This window comes from Mesoplodon densirostris, chromosome 4 (genome assembly GCF_025265405.1).
Source record: "Mesoplodon densirostris isolate mMesDen1 chromosome 4, mMesDen1 primary haplotype, whole genome shotgun sequence".
Taxonomy (NCBI): domain Eukaryota; kingdom Metazoa; phylum Chordata; class Mammalia; order Artiodactyla; family Ziphiidae; genus Mesoplodon; species Mesoplodon densirostris.
In genome coordinates this window covers 29,898,560-29,919,151 of record NC_082664.1, presented here as the reverse complement: position 1 = coordinate 29,919,151, position 20,592 = coordinate 29,898,560, and the positions used below count along the sequence as shown (strand labels likewise).

The window sequence follows — 20,592 nt, the reverse complement described above, 5'->3', positions numbered from 1 at the left end:
ATAAGAGATAAAACAAGAGGCATTCTATTATGAAATTATAAATTTCTATTGCCTCACCTTTAGGCAGGCAAATCCAAAAAAAAAAAAAAAACCGCCAGGAGGGTCATAAATGTATTTTATTAAAGTTCAATCACCTTAAGTGATTAAAGATTTTGACATTCTATCCAACAGGTGGTAGTAATAAGCCTAAAATCCACAGAGTGCACAAACATTTTCAAGGTTTTTACCATCCTTAATTCATTAAATAACCCCCATGGAATAGGTTAGCATTATCTATGTAACTAATGAGGAAGCAGAAAAATAAATGACCTATGTCATCTGGCTGAGGACCAGAGACTACTCTATCAGAAATGAGAAGCCTTCTCCTAGTTCAATGCGTGAAGACCATATCAGAAAGACAGGATTCAACTGGCATGGTAGAGCAAAAAGACAGAATCTATTCTGTTTAGCACATAAATTTCTGTTCTGACTTAAAGTTGAGCTATAGCAAAGAAACAAAAAGCATAAAGACAGTTGAATTAGTGGTAGCAGAAGAATCTGTCAAAGCATTTCTTTGACTACTTCACACATGGAAAGCTTTGAAATTTCTTAGGCCCCAGTCAATTACTTTACATTAGGGTTCTTTCATTAAAACGTATCACAAGGGCCTCCCTGGTGGCGCAAGTGGTTGAGAGTCCGCCTGCCGATGCAGGGATACGGGTTCGTGCCCCGGTCTGGGAGGATCCCATATGCCGCGGAGCGGCTGGGCCCGTGAGCCATGGCCGCTGAGCCTGCGCGTCCGGAGCCTGTGCTCCGCAACGGGGGAGGCCACAACAGTGAGAGGCCCGCATACCGCAAAAAAAAAAAAAAAAAAAACGTATCACAAATGAGAAATGCAGGCAAGAGGAAAGAACAATATAAAAAAATTGACAAGTAATATCAGGTTAGTCTTACTTTAGGCAATAGTCTTGCTCATACTTGGAGAACACTTGAGTCTGAAGGTTTTGAGCCTCCACCCCAGAAAGTAGGAATTTGGTTTTTCCCTTCCAAACTGGAAGAACATTTTTAGGAAGAATTTTTGTCTTGTAGAATTTAACAGTGTCACCCAAAGGCTGTATCTTTAAGGGTGGTTCATTTGCTCTGACCCTTTGTTACTCAAAGTAAAGTACTAGGAGTCCTAAGAAATGTTCTGTTCTTATACATTATACTGATTAAGTTCAGCATTAATTTGATTTCAAAGCTAAGAACAGTGGTTAAAACTTGTTTACAGAAATGCATTTTGGAAGAGAAAAATATTGTAAAACATGTAGTGAATGTTTCTTCAGTTTCTTATTCAGCCAGTGAGGAAAGGGCATTGCCTTTCTTTTTCCCATTAATCACTTCTCAATAAACATGAGATCCTGTTAAGCATCAAAAAAAAAGAAAAAAAAAAAAAAGAGTCTTGCTCACTTTCATGGTTGGAATACCCCTTGATTTCTGGGCCTGATACAACTTTTGAAATAGTTTTCTAAAAAAATGCTGTTGGCATCTGAATTAATGACTGAAGCATTAATTGATTGCTGAAGCAAACCCTGAAATTTAACGCTTGGCACACACCACAAAAAGTTGATTTATCCAATGCACACTGAGGTATCCTTGGGAAGTGGTTTTAAGAAGCAGGAACAGTGACAATGATAGAATTAGTGGTCATGAGTCACTAGGACAAAGTGGCATTCAGCAGAAAAGACAGAAGCAGTTGTCACATCTGTGGGATAAGTAGAGATGGATTATATCTTGTGTGGTGTGGGATAAATGAGAGGCTCAGCAGAGCTTTGCAGAGAGGCCTCACCCACTGGCATTTATGTGGGGTTGTGTTTGACGATCAACCAAAGGGTGAATTATTTTTGACCTATTTCCCCATACAAGAAATCCTTTTCCTTGGAAGATCGTCTTTACACACACTAATGTTCCCTTCCTTCAAGTTATCAGAAAAGGGGAGAATTTTTAGAAATCAGGTCTAAGCTCTTATTCCAGAGAAGCATTTCACAGTTAGAACAGTGACCTCAAAAATAAAATTATGAAGAGCAAGTGAAAATCTGGTTTCAGAATTACACTAGGAGTCTCCCTATTAGCTACTTAACAGGGGATAATGGTCCTGTGAAAGATTTTAGTTACATAGTATTCCAATCCCAGGGATCTGATCTGAGCAAAGTTGGCAGTTGGAGTTGGTCAAGAATAAAGGGCAATTACTCAGGATGGACTGAGTCCAGAACAAACTCGTTTCTAACGGCCCATGGTAGGCATGACTACAGCAGGTGAGGAAAGAGAAGCATCTTCTTCTTTCCACTGCGAAGTGACAGTTTTTAGCTGAGTGTAGAACTGGATGCCCTAAAGAGAACAAAGAAAGAAAAAAAAAAGAGAGAAAGAGAGAGTTATCATATATGCCCGGGGGTTTCATGATTCCTCTTTTAATCACTTTTGAAGGAGGTGCTATGAAATGCTATTCACGTTCCTACTGGAGGAATAGGTGCAACCAAAATTAAATATATTGCTCATGAGATAATCTATGTAAAACATTTAGCATATTACCTGGCACATCTAAATGGAAAAATTGAACAAGGTAAACTGTTAAACTTGTATTTATTTTATAAAAATAGGCTTGAGTAAAAGAGAATAGACTGCAGATCTAACACATAAAATTACTAGCAAGCTAGAAGGATATTGTTAGAAAAAAACACACCAGCTTGATTAAAATACTCTTCTAGAATTATTAGACAAATCTGGGCAATGTTAATATAGTGAAAACAACTTTAGAGATTATTACATACTTTCAATATAAGATACAACTGAAGTTTACATTTTATTATGTAAGAATGATACTTTTATGTCTTCTTTCCAGAATGCAAAATAGCAATTTAAGTACCTAAGGATTTAAGACTTCAAACTGTATATAAGGTCAGTCTTTTACTCTAAGAAGCCTCACTCACCAGAGTAACTTACAGTAATTAAACAAAGACATAGGAGGAAAAAAACTCCAAAACTGACAAACTATTTTAAGCAAGAGTTTTACTCTGCTTCCCTTGAAAGAAATTTTTAATAGTATCAAACTAGTCAATTTTACAAAAGCTGTGACTAACGCACAAACTGGATAATCCACCTCCAAACAAACAGTGTTTCTTAACCAGCTGGCTACACTGTCATAGCCTGCTGTGTAATTCCACTGTTAATTTATTATTAACCTATAAAAGGGAGACCTGTATAGAAAACAAGTAATTTTTTACTGAAGGTCCCAAAATGGCTGTATTTCTGTGGGACTACAAAGAACTTTCACTAGCCCATTTGTCCAACACGTATTTGGGTACTTGCTCTGTGCCACGTTCTGCAGATAACTAAATAATAATTACAGTGTCATGAGGTCTTCTTAACATGGCTTAAATAGTCCTACTACATGACTTGCCTCTGCCTACCTCTCTAACCTCATCTCTTACCACTATCTTCCTTATTCACTCACTGTGCTCCAGCCCATTTCTGCTGTTTGGACATGCCATGCCTGTTCTTGCTTTAGGATATATGCACCAGTTGAAGGATGTGATAATAGTGGTAATTTGGTTCCAGATCTGCTCTATTTATTTATTTTTTGTTTGGTGCTACATTTATAGCATTTTTATTATAGAATAGTGTTTAATATACAGAAGGTGCTCAATAAAATTTTTAGTAAATGAGTAACTATTACAGGAGCAAGGTGTGCAGTGAGAGCACATGAGGACATACCCAACTCAACACTGAAGGGGATGGTGGTGGTCAGGGGTGATTTTCTGGAGAAGTCCACACTTTAAACTGGGGGTTAATGGTCAGATGAAAAGGGGGGAGAAAGGGGGGATACAGGAAGAGAGGGTCACAGGCAGGGGAGAGGACATATACAGAGGCTTGGATTTACTCATGCTCTTTCCCAAAAACTCTGTTGCCTTGAGTTATTCAGGAATTGGCAAAGTTTTGTTAACTTTTATATCTTTTCTAGAGAAACTACTGACAAGCACTGCTGAACAACATATCACCTCACAGAAGCTGCTGGCAGGCCCTTCCTTGCAGATTCCTTGTTCCTGAATATGTTCAAGAAAGTTTCTTAGAGGAAAAATATATTTTTTAAACGTAAAGTCACCTGTTTGCCATAGAAATTGGTGTCTCCCCTGAAGGAAGCTCGAGAGCCAGTGAATGAGAACATTGGCAAAGGCACTGGAATGGGCACATTCACCCCGACCTAAAGCAGAACAAATCCACATCAAATACTAAGAAAAACACTCAAACAAAGGAACTTTCCATTTAGAAGCCCAAATGCTTGGCATCAGAGAGACCACTTTTAACTACCCACCTTCCACCCGATCCTGCATCCCATGAGCTTTTATTCCTGAGGAAGAAATGGGGCACTGAGGGAGATCAGAGGGGCAGTGACTGATTGCTGTTTACCTTCTCCCCTTTCATAGGAAACAGTAAATGGCTACAAGAATATCCTAAGAATTCTGTTCACAAACCTGTCCGACATCTACCAGGTGGGAATATTTCCGAGCAGTGGCTCCATTGGTGGTGAAGATGGCAGTTCCATTCCCATATGGGTTGTCATTTACGATCTTGATGGCTTCATCCAAAGTGTCTGTTTCCAGAACTACAAGGACTGGGCCAAAAATCTCCTCTTTGTAACAGGTCATATTTGGCTGCCAGGAGTGATGGTAGCAGAAAAGAAGTCAGTATTTTTTGCTTATCTGGTACTTTATTACCCACTTGCTTAATGAACAGCTTTTATGTTAGTAATAATCTCTTTTCATTTTAAATCACCTATAAAAAAAAGTCCTTTCTTGCTGTGTTCCATCTTCCAAGCTACCAATCATAAATAACTTGAAATTCTATTACTATAACTATATAACTACACTCCTTTTCTTTAAGCACTGTATTTTTAGGTCTCATGACCCATCACTAGCTTCCTGTTTTATGCTTGTATTACTTGTTTATCCAATTGTTATCTTACTGAAAACCTACTTGAAAATTCATTTTTTAAATAAATCAAATATATATTAAAAACACCACAGGAGAATTTTTCTACTTAAAAAAATCCTGTGCTAAGTTTTCTGTAACATAAACAATCTATTCTCATTTGTTCCTTTGCCTCTCAAATGAGTCTGTACATTTTTATTTTGGTATCAGGTCACATTAAACATTGAAAACATCTTTTACCACTGCAGCTTGTCAGCTGTGTTTGTTGCTGATAAGTGGATTTTTCCTCAATGACTCTGTGGCAAGAAATCTCATAATTTCTACTACACTTAGATTCAGCTCTTGACTATTCAGGACTATAATAGGATTAGTGGGGATATCTGAATTTCAAAAAAACTCCTCAATATAGTCATCGAGGAGTCATTGCCATTTTAGCTGAGCAACTTTCAGTTTTGATAAATAAAAACTGACACCAATTATTTTTCTTTTGTCACTTTCTGGTGAAGATGTAGGTATTCAATAACTATTGGGGGCTGATATATTGATGGAGACACTGCAGTAGCTATAAGCTAGGCAGTAAGAAGGAGAGGGAAGAAGAAATTAACGTTAAACAAGAATTATAATGTAAGATAGGAACTGGCAAAATAATGGCCCGTGAGCTGGAGTGGCTTGCTGCCAGTTTTTGTACAGCCCACAAGCAAAGAATGGTTTCTACAATTTTTAAATGGTTGAAAAACATCAATCATGACACCTAAAACTATATGAAATTCAAATTCCATTGTCCATAAATAAAGTTTTATTGGAATACCACCACACCATGTTAATGGCTGAGTTGAGTAGTTGTGTCCATAAATAAAGTTTTATTGGAATACAACCACACCATGTTAATGGCTGAGTTGAGTAGTTGTGACAGAGACTATTTATCCCTGCAAAGCCAAAAAAATTTACTCTTTAGCTTTTAATGGAAACTTATCCAACCATTGGTATAGTGGAAAGAGGCTGGAAGTCAGGAGGGGAGACTCATTCAGACTTGAGATAAAATAACTGAGTAATTCTGGCAAGAGATGAGGTCTCTAGTCATTAAATGTCTTCATTTATAAATTAGAGGAATGAGGTGCCTTTAACTAATTTCGCAAAATTATATATTTGCAAAATAAATAATCCAGAGTTGTTCACCTTGACATTTGAGATGATGGTTGGCCCAACAAAGTTCCCATTTTCATAACCTTTGACTTTAATATTTCGCCCGTCAAGAAGGATGGAAGCTCCTTCCTTTGTTCCACTACCAATCAGATTGCAGACTCGCTCTTTTGCCTGGGGGGTGATCAGAGGGCCAAGATCAGCTCCAGGCTGGTCTCCTGTAGAACAACACAGAAGTATTTAAGGTCTTCATTAACATAAATTATGCGTGCTAAATAAAGATGAATCCAAATGACAAGTAGTACAGTACAAAGAGAGACAATGGTAAGAATAAACATGATTGCTCCCACTGGACAAGGCCAATGCAAAAATCAAGAGCTTAGTGCCACAGATGCAAAGTCTAAAGAAGCCAGGCAGATAACTGGTTACCTGAATTGACTCTCAGCTTTTTGGCACGCTCTACCAGCTCTGGCAGCCACTTCTTAGCTTCTCCCACAAGGATCGCTGTTGAGAGAGCCATGCAGCGCTGACCAGCGGCTCCAAATGCTGCCCCAACGAGCTGGTTCAGAGTATTTTCCTTATTGGCATCTGGCATGACTACCCCATGGTTTTTGGCTCCCTAAGGAAATACAGAAAGTACATGAATCTTCCTTGGCAAAATACAATTTGGCTAAGAAATTAAAGAACCTGAGATTTCAGATGAGAATTTAAGGAAAGGACTCAAGAATTTATCCTGTGTTGCTTTGAAAATAGATTTATTATCATTTTGATATTGCTGAAGTACTGGTAACACTGAGTAAGTTTCCAGGTTACTTTTGCTTCACTTCCTAGCTGAAAAGCTGATAGGTGTTTATTTAGATCAAAACCATTATCAAATGCCCCCCCCCAAAAAAAACAACACTGCCTCAATCACGTTCGGTCAAATTGACAGGCTAAACACTGCATCCAGGAGCCAAGGAGAACTCCCTTCTCTTTCCTAAGTTAGCTAGGAAAGAATTTGTTGTTTGTCAGAGGTTCCAGTTATATGAAGAGCAGTGTAAACATAGAGCTGCCAGTAGCCAGGTGAAAGGCAAAATAGGAGGTAGGCCTCCTGATACACAATTTCCGGAAAGAAATTCCCCCAATTGGCTTGCTTCTAGATACACAGCCTCATAAACTTCTATGTAGGGCTGACATATGGTCATTTCCACATGTTTCCAGATATAGCTATAGTTGAGTACATAAATAGATACCTTGTCTGCTACTTAACTGTATCCCATTACACATAGTATAATGTTAGACACAGAATACATTCAAGAAATATGTAGTGAACTGGGAGGGGCATAAATCAAATTGGCCAAAACACATCCAGCCATGAAAAGAAACAAATGGGCATATCATGAACAGTCTCCAAGCCTGTACATAGGTGGCTGCCCTTTTTGCAACATTAGTAGAAGGGTAAGAAAGTAGCAACTGGACATTATATTTAGTATCAAAGAATTGCCAAGTATTTGGCGAGGAGCTAGTCACTAAGGAACAGCAAAACTATGCAGCCAAGTAAACCACACTCATATACCATACAGGGATATCTGGCTCTTTCCAGAGCCTTAAATAGTCTGGTCTCTTAGGGAAGATCATATCTTTGACATTAGTAGTTAGGATATGCCTTAAAGGCAGGAAGGATAGGGTCTAGCTGGAAGAATGGTATGAAGGAAGAAACAGGGCCAGAAGCAGAATTTGGCAGTTACTGCTGAAGCCCAAAGAATATGAATATCATTCTTAAGGAGAAATGTGACTTTATCACCAAGATTACCTGGTTAAGTTAAAAGGTAATTAAAGTGACAGAGAATAAAACTCATCACACTGTTCGTGGTTAAAGGGAAGACAACCAGGATGAATTGTGAATAAAGAAACACTGGCATTAGAGTGGGATGAGTGGCCCCTCTGCTGAGGGGCTTTTTCTAGGTAATTTTAATACATATAACAGAATTTGGGGGGAAAAGGAGTAAGAAGTTACCATATTGGCTTGAACTCTCTTGCCATGTCTTGACCCCCTCTCAAAGATGTACTCTCCGGCCTGGTTGGATCCCACAAAGCTGATTGCTTTGATATCAGGATGATCGCAAATAAAGTTTACAGCTTTAAGAAGAAAATAAATGATTACCACAAAGGAAAAAAGGGCTGTGGGATTCTCAGCAAAGTAACTTTTCCCCATTCTCACTGTTATGAATGAGAAGTTTTCATACTTTTGTTTTTCTACCCTGGATTACCATTTTGGAGTTCTGTCCTTGTTCTCTTAAATTCTTTATTTTTTATTTTTTTGGCCATGCTCCACCGCTAGTGGGATTTTAGTTCCCCAACCACGGATCTAACCTGCGCCCCCTGCAGTGGAAGCGAGGAGTCTTAACCACTGGACCGCCAGGGAAGTTCCTCTCTTAAATTCTTTAAACTACAAATCTTATTTAACCTCTTCTCTTTATTTTTCCCACTTGCTAGTCCAGAATTTCTACTTTAAATCTAACTCTGAAGGCTACAACTCCTGTTTTCCTCCAAAATAATAGCCTTTCAATACTCAACTCTTCCTTTTGTCCTTTACGAATGTGATATTTCCTCAACTGTCACTTATACTGGGACTCTCAGATACTACTGTGCCCTCATGTGAGACTCAATAGAGCATAGTATTTAAAAGTAAAAACTAGGGCCAGCCTTTTTAAGTATACACATCCCGACTTTGACAGTTTCTAGCAACGTGACTTTGGGCAAATCACTTAATTTCATTATGCCTCAATTTTCTTATCTGTAAAATGGGAAAATAATAGTACCTACCTCAAAGGGCTGTTGTAAAAGGGTTGTTGTAAAGACTAAATGAGATAATATATAGAAGGCATTAGGAACAAATATATAGAAGGCATTAGGAACAGTGCTTGAAACACAGAAGCACTTTTTAAGTGTTAGCTATTATTATACGAATCAGAAGGACTTCAGTACCTCTGAAATCTATAAAGTCTGAGTTAAATAACCTTATAAATTCTCTCAATATTGAAATGAAAACTTCTCTTTAATCTCATCTGTATCTTGCCCTAACCATATTTCTTTGTCCTAATGTAGTCTGTAGGGCAAGAAGCACCGCTACTCCCCAGTTAGTTACCTTAGCACAGAGGTGGCAAAACAATCAACAAACATTATCTTCAAACATGGAGGTTACTACTAGTAAATCCCTTCATCCCTAGGTTCTTCATCCTAAAACACCCCATCACTGACTCAACACCTTGATTTTTTGGTATCCAGATTAAGTGCCATGTACAGAGGGGCAGTTACCTTCATGCTGTCCATGGATGACATTCAGTGTTCCGTCAGGGGCACCAGAGTCCTGAAGCAACTTGGCAAGAAGTATTGTTGCTCCAGGGACTCGCTCTGATGGTTTCATTAGGAAGGTATTTCCACATACCATGGCCATGGGAAACATCCAAAGGGGGATCATGGCAGGAAAATTGAACGGAGCAATGCCTGCACACACACCCAGAGGCAGACGGTAGGAATAAAGGTCCATGTCTTTGGTGATGGATGGCATGGTCTCTCCCAGCATGAGGGATGTCACACTGCAGGCATGCTCAACCACCTCTGGAACAGAGAAGAAGCAGTTGGGCCACCAACTCTCCACACTGTGCACTACTTAGTTTTGTCATGCTCTAGTCAGCCCTGAGTGGCAAGACCAACGACAGAGAGAAGAAACACTGACTTGCCATGTGAAGGGGTTGCATAAAGTGAGATTATCTGAATGGGAAAGAGACTGTGCAATGCATATACCATTTGGAAGATCATTTGAGTAAAATAATGAATGAAGTAAACCAATCCCACAGATACCTGAGTACTGTCATTTCCCACAAGTCTTAAAAAAGATATCATGGGATAGCAAAATCTACATAAAGGAAGAAGCAATCCCCCATCTGGGGTCTTTGCCTCTCATTTTCCTTTGCTTCTTCCCAATGTCCCTGAACTCCCCATGAGGAATCCCTGCTTACGAAGGCCTCGAAATACATCTCCTTCGGCATCCGCTAGGGTCTTCCCTTGTTCCAGCGTGATTAACCTGGCAATTTCTTTCTAGAGAGAAAACACACAAATAGAAACCAATGCAAGGTTGTGCCTCCTGTTAGTTCTCAGGCAGCCAAAAAAGAATAAAAGTCAGGGAGAAGTACTATGAGGGAGAGAGCCGTGATCTATGTCTCTCTGTATTGTACAGTTAGGGAGAGCAGCTAAAAGGGCCTCTATGAGAGTGACAAGTATCCCCTAGGCAACAGTTTGGAAAATTATACCATTCAGATTTCTTACCAAGTTTTCTTTAATGAGTTGTTGATAGCGGAGCAGGACCTGCTGACGGCTTAATATTGAAGTGTCTGCCCATGCGGGAAAAGCACGTTTGCAGGAAGAAACTGCTGCATCCATTTCAGCCTTGGTGGCTTGAGGGACCCGACCAATGACCTCATTGGTGGCCTGGTGGAGAAAGCAGCACATCAGGGACTTCTTTGGTGGTCCACTGGTAAAGAATCTGCCTTAGGGCTTGCCTGGTGGTGCAGTGGTTAAGAATCTGCCTGCCATTGCAGGGGGGACAGGCTCGATCCCTGGTCCGGGAAGATCCCACATGCCGCAGAGCAATGAAGCCCATGCACCACAACCACTGAGCCTGCGCTCTAGAGCCCGTGAGCCACAACTACTGAGCCCACGTGCCACAACTACCGAAGCCTGCACGCCTAGAGCCTGCGCTCCATGACAAGAGAAACCACTGCAATGAGAAGCCCGCGCACAGCAACGAAGGGTAGCCCCCGCTCGCCGCAGCTAGAGAAAGCCCGCACGCAGCAACGAAGACTCAATGCAGCCAAAACTAAATAAATAAAATAAATAAATTTAAAAAAAAAACCTGCCTTACAATGCAGGGGGCACAGGTTCGATCCCTGGTCAGGGAACTAAGATCCCACATGTGGCAGGGCAACTAGGCCCGTGTACCGCAACTACTGAGCTCGCGCCCCTCAACTAGAGAGCCTGCACCACCACAAACTACAGAGCCCATGTGCTCTGGAACCCACACACCACAATTACAGAGCTCACGTGCCCTGGAGCCTGTGAGCCATAACTAGAGAAAAGCCCGCAGGCTGCAACAAAGATCCCACATGCCTCAACGAAGATCCCGCGTGCTGCAACTAAGACCCGATGTAGCCAAAAATAAATAAAATAAATAAACAAATAATAAATAAATCTTTTTTTTTTAAAAAAAGCAGCACATCATCTTTTGTCCCTGCCCCACCTTCTTCATTTTTCATATAGTCACAGGGGCAGTGCCATGTGCTTCACAATAGACACCCTGGTCCCTATTTTCCCACCATGTTCCCAGAATTCTAGGCTAGTTAAGTTTAAGTCCCAAAGCAGCTTTGCTTACGGGGTTGTGGATGTCCATCCATTTGTCACTTTTGGATTCAATAAATTTCCCATCAATGAAAAGCTTTACAGTTGGCTGGGGAAAAAAAAAAAACACACCACAAAACTTTGTATTAGTTAGTTGCTTTATTTCTCTCTTTCACAAAGAGAAAAGGAATTGGGGTTGATAACTGAATTTTCTGCCCTCTAGAAATGTTAGCACTAGGAAAGAGATATACCATATACTTGTCTATAGTGCTTATTAATATGGGGCAGAGCCTCTCAATACTGTGATCTCTCTGTAAATGGGAAATTCCCTGCTAATCACACAGTGGAACTTCACGAGTAAACATAGCTCACCGAGAAGCTTATACTAAAAAAGCAGTAGACTTTGTGTTAACAAAGATTAGCTATTAGGACGTCCTGGCCCAGCTGACTTTCTGTCACATTACCATAAGCATGCATTACCTTTATGATCAAAAGATTTTAAAAGACATTTCTATCTGTGTAGTTTTTCTGAGAAGTAGCTTGTTTTCATTAAATTTTCAAAGTGGTCTGTGGGCCAAAAAAGGTGAAAGATTACTATGTTACAGTATGTGCATGCTTCTATATAAACAGGATTTTGAGCACCAGTCCTTATATATCAGGTTTCGTTACTGCAAATGGCTGATAGACAGTAGGTCTGTAAAAACAACTCTAAAGGTTGTAAAGAAGACAACCTTTCTGGCAGGGTCAAGAAAACCTCTAGAAGCCAAGAAAATGTATCTTTTGACACAGTAATCCTAATTCAGAAGGGAAAGAAGAAAACTACATAAATAAATGTTTGTTTTATAATATTGAAAAACAGAATAAGTCTAAATGTTATCTGGAAAAATTATTAGTTAATTCAGGCTATATCTACTTGATAGAATATTATATAGCCATTAAAAACCATAATCATAAAGACCACTGTGCAATATTGTAAGTGCTTACAACATAGTAGACATAATATGAGATAAGAAAACCAAGATAGAAAATTTCAGATAAACTGATCATAATTATGTAAAGAAGATAAATGGGAATACCCCCAAATTATACTGGATTCCTTCTCAGAAGTCAGCCTTTATTACCAAATAAACTCACCACTGAAGATGAAGAGAAGGAGGATGCTGGGTGCCAACTGGAGTTCACCTTGGAAGAAACCTGGGAGGTAAAAGAATGGTTATTTTGATAAATGAGAGCAGAAATTTATTAAAAATTTAGTGAATGGCTACTATATGCTTAACATTATACTAGTTACTGTGGGTATATGAAAAAGGACTTGGTGTTTGCTTTCAAGGGTCATACAGTCTTTAAAGAGAAAAGTTGTGAGACTATGAGACACAGCAAACTATGAGAGAACAATAAACCATAATGATCATGTGCTCAATTTCCAGGACAGTCCTGGTTAAAAAAATATTTTTTTGTCATTAGACCATATTTTTCTAATTTTTGGCCTGGTACATGTAGTCACCATAAATCTAAAAATAAGAAAACACTTAGGATGGTGTCTAATACAATAGGTGCTGAATATAAGATAGTATATAACCAAGTGTCAAATGTATGTATAATATGCCCACACAAATACTTAAAACATGAATGTTCGTGGTAAATTTATCGGTAACAGCCTAAAATTTGGGAACAATGCAAATGTCCACAAGTGGATGGGTGAATAGGGAAACTAGTATGGTATATCCATATGTTAGAATACTACTCAGCAATAAAAAGGAATCGACTATTGATATATACAACATGGATAACTATAGTAATTATACTGAGTGAAAGAAGTTAAGACTTAAAAAGAGTACATACGGTATGATTCCATTTATATAAAACTAGAAAATGTAAAAGGTAATGTCAGAAAGCAGATGAGTGGTTACCTAGAGATGACGGAGGAGGAAAAGAGGAGGGGGTAAGAAAGAAACGTTTTGGGGCAATTAATATGTTCACTATCTTGACTGTGATGTCTTCACAGGTGTATACAAATATTAAAACATCAAATTATACACTTTAGGGCTTCCCTGGTGGCGCAGTGGTTAAGAATCCACCTGCCAATGCAGAGGACACGAGTTCAATCCCTAGCCCGCGAAGATCCCACACGCCGTGGAGCAACTAAGCCCGTGCACCACAACTACTGAGCCTGCACTCTAGAGCCCACGGGCCACTACTACTGAGCCTGAGTGCCACAACTACTGAAGCCTGCACGCCTAGAGCCCATGCTCCGCAACAAGAGAAGCCACTGCAATGAGAAGCCCACACACCGCAACGAAGAGTAGCCCCCGCTCACTGCAACTAGAGAAAGCCCAAGCGCAACAACGAAGACCCAACACAGCCCAAAATAAAAAACAAACAAATAAAAAAAATTATACACTTTAAAATATGTACAGTTTATTTTAGGTCAATTTTATTTCAATAAAGCTGTTTTTTAAAATGCCACATGTGGGCTTCCCTGGTGGTGCAGTGGTTAAGAATCTGCCTGCCAATGCAGGGGACACAGGTTCGAGCCCTGGTCTGGGAAGATCCCACATGCCGCGAAGTAACCAAGCCCGTGTGCCACAACTACTGAGCCTGCACTCTAGAGCCCACAAGCCACAACTACTGAGCACATGCTCCACAGCTACGGAAGCCCGCACGCCTAGAGCCCCTGCTCTGCAACAAGAGAAGACATTGCAATGAGAAGCCCGCACACCGCAACAAAAAGTAGGCCCCGCTCACCACAACTAGAGAAAGCTGGCGCACAGCAACGAAGATCCAACGCAGCCAAAAATAAATTAAAAAAAAAAAAAGCCACATGTACCTAATAGGAAAAGAATGTGTTATACAGGTAGTAGGATTTAATCAGCAAATGGCAGGGGTCGGGGGAATCAGTTACAATAAAGTCACTCTCTAAAAAAAAATAGTTTGTATATATGCTATGCAAGTTGATTTAAGAAATACTGAAGTCTAATCAAAGTGAGCAAACTAAAATAGTCAAGACTGGGTTGTAAAAGGAAGCTGCAATCTAATAATCTATTACCTTGTCTGAAGAGAAATCATGTTAACCAAAGAGTTTAGGGCTGCATAAAGTACAAGAATTTGTTTGTGTGCCTGCAGCACTGTCCAGAGGAAAGGGTGCTGGTCCTTTGGGCCAGCAGACAGTCCTTCCAAATGCCTGGTCTGCTTCCTCTCCCAGTCCCCACAAAAGCTATTTCAAACCATCAACACTCTGCTGGAGACTACCATGTCTTACTTATAGTCACGTTCCCAATACCAACACAGTACCTGCTACACAGTAGGTGTTCAGTAAATATCTACTGAACAAAAGAAAGGTCCACTGGGCAGCTTATATTGCCTGACTGTCCCCTACCCCAGACTTGGTTAGCTGTCCTTTTTTGTACTCCATAGCAGCCAATATTTCCCCTAAGAGGTTATCTGTCTGTGTTGTAATGGCCTAGTTACTTGTTTGTTACCCCAAAGACTATAAATTCCACGAGGGCAGGCACTGAATCTTGTTTACCTACCTTACAGAGTTACTGTAATCAAGCTTGTCCAGGTATGAAAAATAGCTAGCAAGTAGTTGGTGCTCATTACATGTTGTTATTACTATAAATACTTATTTGCTCACACTCCTTGCTATTTCAAAACTTAACAATTCTCTTAAAATTTTCAACTCTGTTCCTTTCCTTCTCACTCTTAAGAGCTGATCTTGCAGATGTAAACTATTATATATAGGATGGATAAACAACGAGGTCCTACTGTATAGCACAGGGCACTATATTCAATATCCTGTGATAAACCATAATGGAAAAGAATATTAAAAAAAGAATGTCTACATGTGTATTACTGAGTCACTTTGCTGTACAGCAGAGATTGGTACATTATAAATCAACTATATTAAAAATTTTTTAATTAAAAAAAAAGAGCTGATCTTATTTTTTCTACTTCAGAGGAAACAGGAACCATCAGATGGGAACTTCCTCAACTTCTCACTAGTAAGCCTACAAAACTGACCAATACCCATCATTTTTTTCCTTTCTTCCTCTTATAGTGGAGAAGGTAGCTACCAAGGTTCACAGGGACAGAGTGACTGGGAGACAGAGGTGCACAATCAATGTCTGTGGACTGACTGAAGAGGTGACTGTCTTGTAATCTAAGGCTAATCTCTGCACCTGTGCTCTGAACTGTTCCTCCTGCCTCGGACACTTCCATCAATGATCCTTTCTTTCCTGTACCTTAAACCTCTCTCCATCCAATAGCCAGAGTTCTCTATACCAATTACCTTCCCATCTTCCACTAACTCTTCAATCAACTCCAAGCTTTATGATTGAACACCAGTGACTTCCTCCACACCATGGACTCTTCCGAGTCCTTCTTGTACTTGACCTCTCAGCAGAGGTGGAGAGTTATTTAATCATGCCCTCTGTCTGAATCCCCTCTCCACTTGTATTCTGTGATGCCCTGGTATCTTTTCTATTTCTTGGGCCACTTTTTCTATGCCTTCTATGCTGGTTCAGTCTCCTATACCTGGCCTCTAATGCTTGAGTTCCTGAACAAGGAGTTCCTGAACTCTCCTTGGGTGATTCCATCAACTCCAGTGGCTTAATTATCTAGATCCTGGTGATGCCCAAATCTGTAATTCCTCACCAGAATCTTCCTCTTCAGGTAATACCTACATAACTGTCTTCACCACATCTCTACTTGGATGTTATTTAGGTACATGTTGAAAAAGCTGACCTCATCTTCCTTCCACCAACTGGCTCTGTTTCCTATAGCCAACCTTTCAGTAAATGGGGCTACTATCCACCCAGCTGCGTAACCAGAAACTTGAATGTCACCCCAACTCCTCCCTCTCTCTCCTCAGTGAATCAAACAAGTCCTAGCAATCTGTCTTCCCAGAAGTCTTTGAAATGCACCCCCTTCTCTCCACCCCTCCTACCCTCACCGAAGTCTATACCATCATTGTCTCTCACCTGGACTTCAACAGTGGTTTCCTAACAGGTCTCCCAGCCTCCAATCTTAAACCTTCTGAATCTAGTTTCCACTCCATAGCCAGAGGGTCTTTCTAAAACACAAACCTGGTTAGATCACTCCTTTGTTTAAAACCTACCAATGGCTTTCCATTGTCCTTGGGATAAAGACTCACCTTGATGTTGCTTAGAAGACTCTACATAGTATCTTTACTTCTCTAGTTTCCTAGCTTGTCGCTTTCCTCCTTGCTCTCTCTATGCTCCAGCTGTTCAGAACATGTTTTGTGCTCGCATTGCCCTTGCACATGCTGCTCCCTCTTGCCTGGAATTGTTTCATCCTATTTGCTTGGCTCACGTCTATTCCTTAGCTCCCTATCACTTTGGGTACAGGTACAGGTACAGGTCAGTTCTGTAGGCTTGCTAGCAGGAAGTTGAGGACGTTCTCATCTAATGGTTTTTGTTTCCTCTGAAGTAGAAAAAACAAGATTAACTCCTGTGAGTGAGAGGGGCAGTAGCAGAGTTGGAAGTTTTTAAGTCTCAATCTCAGGTCTAGGCTAAGTACCTGATTATGAAGTTCATAAAACACCTGAATTGTTCTATTTCTCATGTCGCACTAGGGAATAGTAGCTTATTTAATTATTAAGTCTCTCTCCCTTAGATCACTAGATTATTGTGTCCTAAGCCCCTAGCACCATTCCTGGACTACAGTAAGCACTCAGTAATATTCTTCAGAATGAAAGAATGAGTACACACCAAGCAATTGTTGGATATTAATTTTGTTTCATGTAAATTCTCTTACAGGGCAGAAAATGCATGGATCAGCCAACTGGATCATTCTAGGCCACTTAGTTTTTTTTTTTGTTTTCTTTTTAAAAAAATATTTATTTATTTATTTATTGGCTGTGTTGGGTCTTTGTTGCTGCAGGCGGGCTTCCTCTACTTGCAGAGAGCGGGGGTTACTCTTCGTTGTGGGTGCGGGGGTTCTCATTGCAGTGCCTTCACTTGTTGTGAAGCACGGGCTCTAGAGCGCTGGCTAAATAGTTGTGGCGCACCGGCTTAGTTGCTCTGCGGCATGTGGGATTTTCCCGGACCAAGGATCGAACCCGTGTCCCCTGCATTGACAAGCGGATTCTTAACCACTGTGCCACCAGGGAAGCCCTAGGTCACTTAGTTTTATTTTGTTACTGGCACACAGTCTCCCTGCTGTCAAGAGGGCATAAAAGGCACTGAATCTGGTATAATAAAACATTATCATATAGTTTTGAAAGGTTAGATCTCCTTTCTTTTTTTTTTTTTTGCGGTACGTGGGCCTCTCACTGCTGTGGCCTCTCCCATTGCGGAGCACAGGCTCCGGACGCGCAGGCTCAGCGGCCATGGCTCATGGGCCCAGCCGCTCCGCGGCATGTGGGATCTTCGCGGACCGGGGCACGAACCCATGTTCTGTGCATCAGCAGGCGGACTCTCAACCACTGCGCCACCAGGGAAGCCCTAGATCTCCTTTCTTTTCTTCATTTTCCAAGGCACACTCATTAGTACTGCTGCTGAAAAAACTATCCTATGTCCAGTCACACCAAACTCCTTGTTCTCTAGATGTTTATTTCATACTTGCTATTTCCTTTACCAGGAACTCTCTTCTCCCCTAGCTAAAGGCCTCCTACTCTTGCAATACTTAAACCCAGATCAACCCCTTCTGGAAGCTTTTCCTGAATTGCACAGGTTGAATTTGGGGCTCTTTCCCTAGGTTCCTGCAGTACTGTGTGTACTCTTACTGTTTAGCACTTATCATTGCATTACAATAGGGGGGTTTTCAGTGAGTATTTTACTTATCTCTCCTTTCCAAAGCTTGGGACAGTGCCTGACACAGAAAGAGATGCCAAGATGTAAGTCCTGAATTCTCAGCCACATTAGTTACTAGTTGGGAGACTTTGGATGACCTTTAGCGTCAGGTAACTTACTTCATTATATTCATTAATTCTAATCTTCACAGATATTCTTAAAACTAGGAAGTGGTGGTGCTGGAATAGAACCCAAGTATGATTGTGCAGCCTGTGCTCTTTCCACTGCATCACTGAAGAATGTCATTGAGTCACTTCAAGACCAGTCTTCTTATCTTTAAATGGGGGTCATAATATCTTGACTGCCAGAATCTAGACTACTCTTTATCAAAGTGTCATGTTACAGTAACTCCTAGTTGACTTAGAATTACTATCTCTGTTCTTTCCAGGTGAACTCAGAAGTTTCTTAAAATGAATCAGAAAATAGTGTCTATTTCCAAAATAAAGTACTTGGGAAGGGAGATTCTTTTCCTTGATGCAAAGGACAGAATAGCTTCTTAAGGCTCTCAATGACTTGTGATGGCAGAGGAGGCAAAGGAAAAGAGTCAATTTCAGTAGAAGATTTTGAGGAGAAGTTGGTGATGGAAACTATAGGATGGAAACTTTGTTTCCCTACTACAAAAACAAAAAACAAACAAACCTAGAAAATCAGAACTAGGATCACATCAAGACATATGAGGAAAGCCAGATCATTTGACAAACGCTTCCAACCCATTCTCTACACTGTCCCATTAAACAGCATATTTAAACAGGAATCTTTGCTGACTCTGCTAAGAATCTTAAAAATGCATGGTCTCTGCAGTAGAATTCACTGAAACCCGGTAAATACTAATATTATCTAACAGCCCAGCAATATAGAGGAAGAAGTTCCCAGGCTGGATATAATGAGTAAGAAAAGCAAAATTGTTTCTTGCAGGTTCCAGAATGCTGCCTGTAGTAAATCTTGCCTCATAATCTAAGTCCTTGAAGGCTGTGAACAACGGGGGGTTGCGGGGGCGGTGGGGGGGGGAAGGCTATGAACAGAGTTGTAAATCACAGGCCTCAGGCATGCAGCTTCTGTAGCTCCTATCCTTAGGCTGGCTTCAGAGAGGACCTAATCCCCCCACCCCACCCCCACGGGCAGAATTGAGTCAGGCTAGGAGCTGACTTGGAGGTGGGAACTTGGAACTTACACTTCTTGTCTTCCTTGGCTCCCATTTTCTATCACGTGCTTTAGAGATGTTTAGTCCTTTGCGTATGCTTGGAACAAACTGGTAGCATTAACTATGTGTCCTTATTCACGGCCAACATAAACACTGTAACTTTGCTGAGAGAAAGTTAAACTGAAAGTCTTGGGAAGCAAGGGCACAGCCCACAGCCTGTGGAAAATACAAAGAGCCATAGCTGGGGAAAATAGCTCAGCAAATGGCTGCTTTGAGGGAAAACCTAGTGTACACTTCTAGAAGGAGATTCAAAGTTCATTCACTGACCCTCACCCCTCGTGAGCCTCCTCCCTCCGCCTTTACCTCGGACTGTAGACAGTGAAGGGAAGGGTGGGGGAAGGGAACGATCTGGACGCTCCCGGCAGGATGCTAAGAAAGGTGACCAGAAGGGGGATTTTGGGGCATAGAGGTGGCTGGTGCAGAGGTGAAAGGGAAAGACGGTGGGCAGACCGATAGAGGTGAGGGCAAGAGAGTGTCGGCAGGGGCGGGGCAGGGCTGGAGGAGGACAGTGGACCACAGCCAGAAAGAGGGAGTCTCAAGAATAACAGGGAGAGGGGTGATAGTCCAGGGCTGGATCCAACGAAGACGGATACTGAGTAAGGTGTGGGACAGGGCCGCACTGGTCCGATGGGCACAGGAGGGTCAGCCATGAAGGGGTTGGCTCAGAGAGCGGACGGAAAGGACCGAATTTCTAGTTTCGCGACCCCTTGGCGCCACCCTCACTCGCCTGCAGGATCCGGGCCCGCATTGCCGCCGCCGCCGCCACCGCCGCCACCGCCGCCACCGCCGCCATGGCTCTCGATCGCCTCTTCTCAGGCCCCCGTACCTCTACAGTCTGAGTCTGTCTACAAGCACTACTGCTGCCAGGCCTCTCCCCTCCATCCTGCCGCACCTCCTCATTGGTGAAAAGGGCAATTTCCTCTAGCCAATCACTCGCCCTAACTCTTGGTTCCGCCCCTCAGTCCCAGACCTGGGGGTATGCGATTGGTCAGAAGTGATAGAGCTCTCGCCCACTCCCCCCCACCTCAACAAATTCTGTTGGCGGAGGTAGGGAAGACGCCCCTGACTGGGGTACTCTATATTGAGCACACGGGGAAGACGCCCCCGAACCCAGAACTG

The 20,592-nt window shown here is 41.4% G+C and overlaps 2 protein-coding genes across 5 annotated transcripts in view; one reads left to right on the top strand and one right to left on the bottom strand.

Annotated features, from left to right (window-relative positions):
- BBOF1 (basal body orientation factor 1) overlaps positions 1-4,960 on the top strand; it is a 41,431-nt gene extending 36,471 nt beyond the window's left edge. For 2 of the 4 annotated variants that reach the window (XM_060095838.1, XM_060095836.1), the window contains 2 exons: positions 2,858-2,913; positions 3,977-4,960. In XM_060095838.1, coding sequence (XP_059951821.1) covers positions 2,858-2,869 — 12 coding nt within the window. In that variant the 3' untranslated portion in view covers positions 2,870-2,913; positions 3,977-4,960. The remainder of the gene's footprint in view (positions 1-2,857; positions 2,914-3,976) is intronic. The other 2 variants (XM_060095840.1, XM_060095837.1) reach the window with 1 other exon arrangement.
- On the bottom strand, positions 99-20,305 carry ALDH6A1 (aldehyde dehydrogenase 6 family member A1). Its single transcript, XM_060095841.1, has 12 exons — positions 20,201-20,305; positions 12,595-12,654; positions 11,495-11,569; positions 10,393-10,554; positions 10,086-10,164; positions 9,382-9,684; positions 8,081-8,202; positions 6,514-6,703; positions 6,121-6,302; positions 4,488-4,667; positions 4,118-4,216; positions 99-2,346 (listed from the first exon to the last, which is right to left on the bottom strand). The coding sequence occupies exons 1-12, from the start codon at positions 20,264-20,266 to the stop codon at positions 2,242-2,244; spliced, it is 1,623 nt and encodes a 540-aa protein (XP_059951824.1). The 5' UTR covers positions 20,267-20,305; the 3' UTR covers positions 99-2,241.
- Positions 20,306-20,592: the final 287 nt, after the last annotated feature.

Excerpts from the sequence above, each read along its gene's own strand:
- ALDH6A1 (XM_060095841.1), bottom strand. The coding sequence starts at position 20,266 with ATGGCGGCGGTGGCGGCGGTGGCGGCGGTGGCGGCGGCGGCGGCAATG. Across the intron at positions 10,555-11,494 it reads GGATGGACATCCACAACCCC|GCCACCAATGAGGTCATTGG; the intron begins GTAAGCAAAGCT and ends TTTCTCCACCAG. Across the intron at positions 2,347-4,117 it reads CCAATTTCTATGGCAAACAG|GGCATCCAGTTCTACACTCA; the intron begins GTGACTTTACGT and ends TGTTCTCTTTAG.